We start from the raw sequence: 6,103 nt of genomic DNA, 5'->3' as shown, positions 1-6,103 counted from the left end.
CGATCGTTCCAATATTGATACAGTATTAGTCTTCACCTCACTCTAAGTACTCCGACTTTTCATAAATAGGTAATTCACGGATCATATATTTTGTGTGTTTAATTCAATTATGTGACGGAACCTTCACTTTTGTTCTTCAACTTGTAAGATGTTATCTTAATTCTCTCATTGACTTGGGAACTTGGATACGTATGGGTAAGAAAGAACTTTTAATTTTGATACTCATCTCCTCTTGCAACTCGAGAGATTGAATATATTCCAAACTAAAAAGCTCGGAAAAGGGTGAATCACAATTTGAGAAAATTGAGAGATCTTAAAATGAAGGGAAGTGGTTTTCTATAATTTGTTTGTACCCTACCTGGTTGATATAAAAAATTTAGATCTTAAAGGTCTAGCATAAACGTTTTATAACTACCATTAAATTATAAATCTTTTAAAATTCGAGAGAATAATTTTTTTTATTGGAGAATTTATAAAAATAATTGAAAAAATATTTCCACGTGTAAGAGTGATCAGGCGCCGCCAAGTGTCGGTTTGTGCAACGTGGAAGCCACACTAAATCCACTAACCACACATCAAACCCCACGTGCCCTTCTTAATCACTCCATAATTTTGCATTTTTTTAGCTAATTAATCACATCAATTAAGCACACTAATTAACGTTGTTTCAATCTCAACCGACCAAACCATCTTTTCTTTTAAAAATTTAAAAAGTCTTCATTGTCTCTTCGTATTAAATATTTTAAAATTTAAATGTTTAAACTGATGTTTATTTGAGTTCGAATATGTCACATAATTAATGTTTACAAATTAAATATTAAGTTTTTATTATTAAATTATTTTTAAAAAAAACAAAATTATACAATTATTATTATACATGATATACAAATAAATGTATTAAATTTTAAACTTTTAAAATGTTTTTACTAATATTCTGATTTATCTTAAATTTTTATTAATTAATTTTAAAGATTATATCAATTATAATACAATTAGTTTTCAGTGTAATATTTTCAATTATCTACTAAATTACGATCCATATGTTTAAATTTTATCTATTAAATTACGATCAAATACGAGCTATTCATTAATTAAATAATTAAAAAAAATGGTGTGATAATTCTCCTAAAACAATATTAAATATATAAAATCATTCATCAAATCTATACAAGCATTCTATCTCTTTCACTTGAATTTTAAATCTTTTACGTAAAATCTCCTGCATGATTCTTGCTGTGTGCTCGAATCTCACTCTTCCAATCGCTGCTCTCTCCACACAAAGTCAACTTAATCCCTTCCTCAAATCCTACGTGGCAACATCTCATTGGACAACTCCATATATTATCATAAAAATGCCCTCATCCACTGCCATGAACCACGCTTATAAACTTCCCTTCATTCCCTTGATGATATAATTAAGCAATCCCAACATTCTCTCCCTATAAATATCATTCCTTTCACTCAAATTTCTATATTACTTTGATTGAAAGAAAAAACCCCAAGTTGTGAAGAAACTATGGGAGTTTTGAGCTTAGCCATTAGGGTTTTGGTGTTCATCTTGTTTGTGGGGTGGCTTTTTATTTGGTTCATGATGCCCACTAATACTTATAGACATCAATGGCTTCCCAAAATTCAGGACAAGAGTCGTAGCTCGTCGTATTTTGGATCCGAAGGTTTTGTTTTTCTTTTTTGTGTAATTTTTAAGTTTGATGTAGAGTTTTTACACGGTTGTTTTGCTTTGGCACAGGAACTTCTCTTTTGATGTATACGTTCCCCATTTTGTTCATTGCTGTTTTGGGATGTGTTTATGTTCATATTGAACGAAGATGCAGAGAACAAAACGTGAAAATTAGGTGAATAGTTATGTTGTATAGAGGTTGTTTTGTATCGTTCTTATTTAAATGAGTTTTGTTTTGATCTTGATAGGAATAGAGGAAACGATAATGGTTTGGCGATGTGGAAGAGGCCAGGGTTTGTGAAAGGGCCACTCGGGATTGTGTCGTGGACAGAACTAGCGTTGCTGGCCATGTTCGTGGCACTTCTAGTTTGGTCATTTGCTACATATTTAAACAATAGCTACCACAGCGAGAATGAGTAAGAACAACTATATGCAATAGTTGAAGTTCTAAGTAATTAATCAACTAACAACTTTGATACTGATGGCAGGTGGGAAAGTAGATTGGGAACTGCAGCGTATTGGCTTGGAGTTGTTGGGAATATTTGTTTGGTGTTTTTGTTCTTTCCGGTGGCACGCGGGTCATCGCTACTGCCGTTGCTCGGCCTTACATCGGAGAGTAGCATTAAGTATCATATATGGCTCGGTCATATGACGATGGCGTTCTTCTCCGCTCATGGAATCTGCTTCGTTGTCTATTGGGCTGCTACTCATAATCTTTCTCAAGTGAGTATTCATTATAACATGTGATATCCCATGTCGGTTGGAGAGGGGAACTGAACATTTCTTATGAGAGTGTGGAAACCTCTCCCAATCATGTGACTAACGACTATACGTAACGGCGAAAGCATACAACTGTTGCAAATGGTATAAGAGCCAAACATTAGGTTGTGTGCCAGCGAGGACGCTCCCCTCCTTAGGAGAGTGGATTGTGAGATTCCACTTCGATTGGAGAGGGCAACAAAACATTCCTTATAGGGTGTGGAAACCTCTCCCTATTCCGTAATAGATACATTTTTGAAACCGCGGGGCTACTCTTTTTGTTTTGGCAGATGCTTGAATGGGCTAAAACAGATGTATCAAACGTAGCAGGAGAGGTATCACTAGTGTGTGGACTCATAATATGGGCAACAACATTCCCTGGCGTTCGAAGGAAGTTCTTCGAGCTCTTCCTCTACACTCACCATCTCTACATTCTCTTCATCGTCTTCTTCATCTTCCACGTCGGCATCTCCTACGCCTGCATTATGCTCCCTGGTTTCTACCTCTTCCTCCTCGACCGCTTCCTCCGCTTCCTCCAGTCCCGCCGCCGTGTTCGCCTCCTCTCTGCTCGCCTCCTCCCCTGCCACACACTCGAGCTCAACTTCTCCAAACACCCAGGTTCATCAAATCCTCCATTTCCCCCTTCTTTTACCACCAAAACCCACATGGGTTCTCAACATTTTCTTGATTTTTTTTGTAGGATTGAAGTACACCCCAACGAGCACTCTGTTCCTGAATATCCCCTGCATCTCGAAGCTCCAATGGCACCCGTTTACCGTCACATCCCACGCCGACTTAGAACCAGAGACACTCTCCGTCGTCATCAAATGCGAGGGAACATGGTCCACCAAGCTTTACCAGACGCTTTCTTCGCCATCCGCTATTGATAACCACCTCCAAGTCTCCCTCGAAGGCCCCTACGGCCCTGTTTCCACTTCCTTCCTCCAATTCGACTCTCTTATCATGATCAGCGGCGGCAGTGGCATAACCCCTTTCATTTCCATAATCAGACACCTCATTCATAACTCCAATTCCCATCAACAAATCCCCAAACTCCTCCTTATCTCCGCCTTCAAAAACTCCTCCGATTTGACCTTCCTCCACCTCCTCCTCCCTCTCTCTGGCGCCAACACTCTGGAGAATTTCCAAATCGAGGCCTATGTGACGAGAGACAAATCCCCTAAAGACGAAAACCCACAATTCAGAACGGTGATTTTCAAACCCCATGAAGGGGATTCCCCTGCGACGGCGATTTTAGGGCCCAATGGATGGCTATGGCTAGCGGGGATTATCTGTTCGTCGTTTGGGATTTTCTTGGCTCTAATGGGGATTGTGACAAGATATTACATATACCCAATTGATGGGAATTCAAACGATGTGTTCAATTTGAGTTTAAGGTCGTTTTTACACATGTTGGGGCTGTGTTTATGCATTGTCATGGCGGCGACTGCGGCGGTGATTTGGAACAAGAGGAAACTAGCGAAGGAAGGCCGGCAGATTCAGAACGTCGAAGGGGCTACGCCAAATGCGTCTCCATCGGCAATGGGGTTTGACAACGTTGGCGAGATGGAATTGGAGAGCGTTCCATTTGAAGCTCTTGCACAATCTGTTCATGTTTATTATGGGGAAAGGCCCAACCTTCCAAGTAAGGCTTCCATCAAAATTTTCAAAAACGGTTTGTTGGATTAAAAGAAAAGTCCCCCTCGACTAATTTTTTAGAGAATGATCATAGTTTTATGATCAACTAATACTCTCTCCATTGATTTGAGGCCTTTTAGGAAGCCCAAAGCAAAGTCACGAAAGTTTATGTTCAGAGTGGACAATATCATACCATTGTGGATATTAGTATTCGTCTAACATAATATCAGAGTCATGCCCTAAACTTAGTTGTGCCAATAGATTGGTAAATCCTCGAATGTCGAACAAAGGATTCCAAAAGAAAAGGAATCAAGCCTTCTCGAAGGCATAGTCAAAAAAAGGACTAAGACTCCAAAAAAAGGAGTCTAGCCTCGATTAAGAGGAGGCGTGTTGGATGAAAAGAAAAGTTCCACATCGGCTAATTTAGGGAATGATCATGCGTTTATAATCAAGGAATACTCTCACCATTGGTTTGAGAGCTTATGCTCAAAGTGAACAATATCATATCATTGTGGAGAGTCGTGTTCGTCTAACATGGTTCATGTGTGTGTCTAAAATTTCTTCTTTTTTTTTTTAGGAATTTTACTAGAACGCAAAGGCGAAAACGTGGGAGTTCTTGCATCAGGCCCCAAGAAGATGAGGCAAGAAGTTGCAGCCATTTGCGGCTCTGGTTTGGCTCCAAATCTCCATTTTCAGTCCATCAGCTTCACTTGGTGAACAATAATCCAATACCCATAACAATGTTCCAATCATGTGTTTTTGTTTTTGTGTTTTTGTGTTTTTTTTTTTTTTTCTTGGTCTTTTGTGTGTTAAGTGAGGAAGAAAGGTCTGATTTAGTTTGTTTTTAGTTTGTTTCATTCTGTGTAAGCATTTAAATCGTTTCATGAAAACGCGTTTCGGATTATGTTCCATACGGCAGACATTCATTTGACTAATAGTTGAACAAAGTATTACCGTTATATTCCATATGGCAAACATTCATTTGAGTAATAGTTCAAACAAAGTACCGACGCGTGCGTTCAATGAATCTGATGAAAATATATATTTGATACACAATTCATTGAATTTGAATCGTAAATTCCGGTAAAGTTATTTGAAGGTGATTTTATACCTAAATTAAATTTAGTTTGAGACAAAACTTGAATTTTTGAAGAGGGTTAAAATTAATCGATAAATGAGCTAATATTATAATTAATTAAATAAATGAAAGAGAAGAGTAGAATGTTATTTAATATGTACAAATAATCAATTAATGCAAACAAAAATAAATTGATGTTTTTTACATTAATCATTAGTTAAACAATCTAATTTAATTACTAAAAACAATTAAATAGTAGAAAAAAAAAAGTAAAGTCAAAGAATAAACGAAATAAATAAATAAGGATAAATACAAAACATGTAACGAACAGCTCAGCAACTATACTTTACCTTAATATTATATAATGTTTTATTTAAATTTTATTTAATAATTTATATAATTTTTTAATATTTGTATTGTATTTATAATTTCATTGGATGAATATTACCGTGAGCATGGTTGGGGGCCACAACAACGGTTGGGTGTGGCGGCGTGTACTGTAAACGAACGCAGAAATTTCTCAAGAAATTCTGAGAATGTCAAAAGATCGAGGAATTCATGATTCCTTCCCCTACAAATTTCAATTTTAATCCTCTTCTTCCTCCAACCTTGATCATCAGTTACAGTGACCAAAAATCCAATCCAATCCCCTTACAATGGCGCTTCAATCCGACTACCAACTCACTGGCGCCGGCGACGATGAAGCCGCCGCCAGAAACAGGAAAAAGGCCATCGTCTGTGAGCTCTCTGCCTCTCAGACTGCTCGTATTACTCAACAGTTCGATCACTCTTTCATTGCTTGGATCTTCGGAAAGGACGTCCGTCCATGGAGAATCGCGTCTCTTCTTCGCCGTCATCTTTGTCTCACCGGAACTGTTAAGGTCTTTGAGCTAGGACTTGGCTATTTCGTGCTTAAATTCTGTGAGACTGACTTTTTAGCTTTACAAGAC

The 6,103-nt window shown here is 37.7% G+C and overlaps 1 protein-coding gene across 2 annotated transcripts; it reads left to right on the top strand.

The window, feature by feature from the left end:
• Positions 1–1,448: 1,448 nt before the first annotated feature.
• LOC111493542 (ferric reduction oxidase 2-like) lies at positions 1,449–5,026 on the top strand. Of its 2 annotated transcripts, none has more exons than XM_023143266.1 (7): positions 1,449–1,673; positions 1,748–1,853; positions 1,927–2,094; positions 2,167–2,401; positions 2,728–3,055; positions 3,138–4,082; positions 4,653–5,026. In XM_023143266.1, the coding sequence occupies exons 1-7, from the start codon at positions 1,517–1,519 to the stop codon at positions 4,790–4,792; spliced, it is 2,079 nt and encodes a 692-aa protein (XP_022999034.1). In that variant the 5' UTR covers positions 1,449–1,516; the 3' UTR covers positions 4,793–5,026. The 2 variants fall into 2 exon arrangements, with proteins under 2 accessions (XP_022999034.1, XP_022999042.1); XM_023143274.1 differs by having other exon boundaries at positions 1,450–1,673; positions 1,933–2,094.
• Positions 5,027–6,103: the final 1,077 nt, after the last annotated feature.

The sequence above is a fragment of the Cucurbita maxima genome, unplaced genomic scaffold (genome assembly GCF_002738345.1).
Source record: "Cucurbita maxima cultivar Rimu unplaced genomic scaffold, Cmax_1.0 Cma_Scf00001, whole genome shotgun sequence".
NCBI lineage: Eukaryota > Viridiplantae > Streptophyta > Magnoliopsida > Cucurbitales > Cucurbitaceae > Cucurbita > Cucurbita maxima.
Note: the sequence above shows the minus strand (reverse complement) of the source record. Positions and strands in the feature narration are given on the sequence as shown.

Excerpts from the sequence above, each read along its gene's own strand:
- LOC111493542 (XM_023143266.1), top strand. The coding sequence starts at position 1,517 with ATGGGAGTTTTGAGCTTAGCCATTAGGGTTTTGGTGTTCATCTTGTTT. Across the intron at positions 1,854-1,926 it reads GAACAAAACGTGAAAATTAG|GAATAGAGGAAACGATAATG; the intron begins GTGAATAGTTAT and ends TGATCTTGATAG. Across the intron at positions 2,095-2,166 it reads AGCTACCACAGCGAGAATGA|GTGGGAAAGTAGATTGGGAA; the intron begins GTAAGAACAACT and ends TACTGATGGCAG.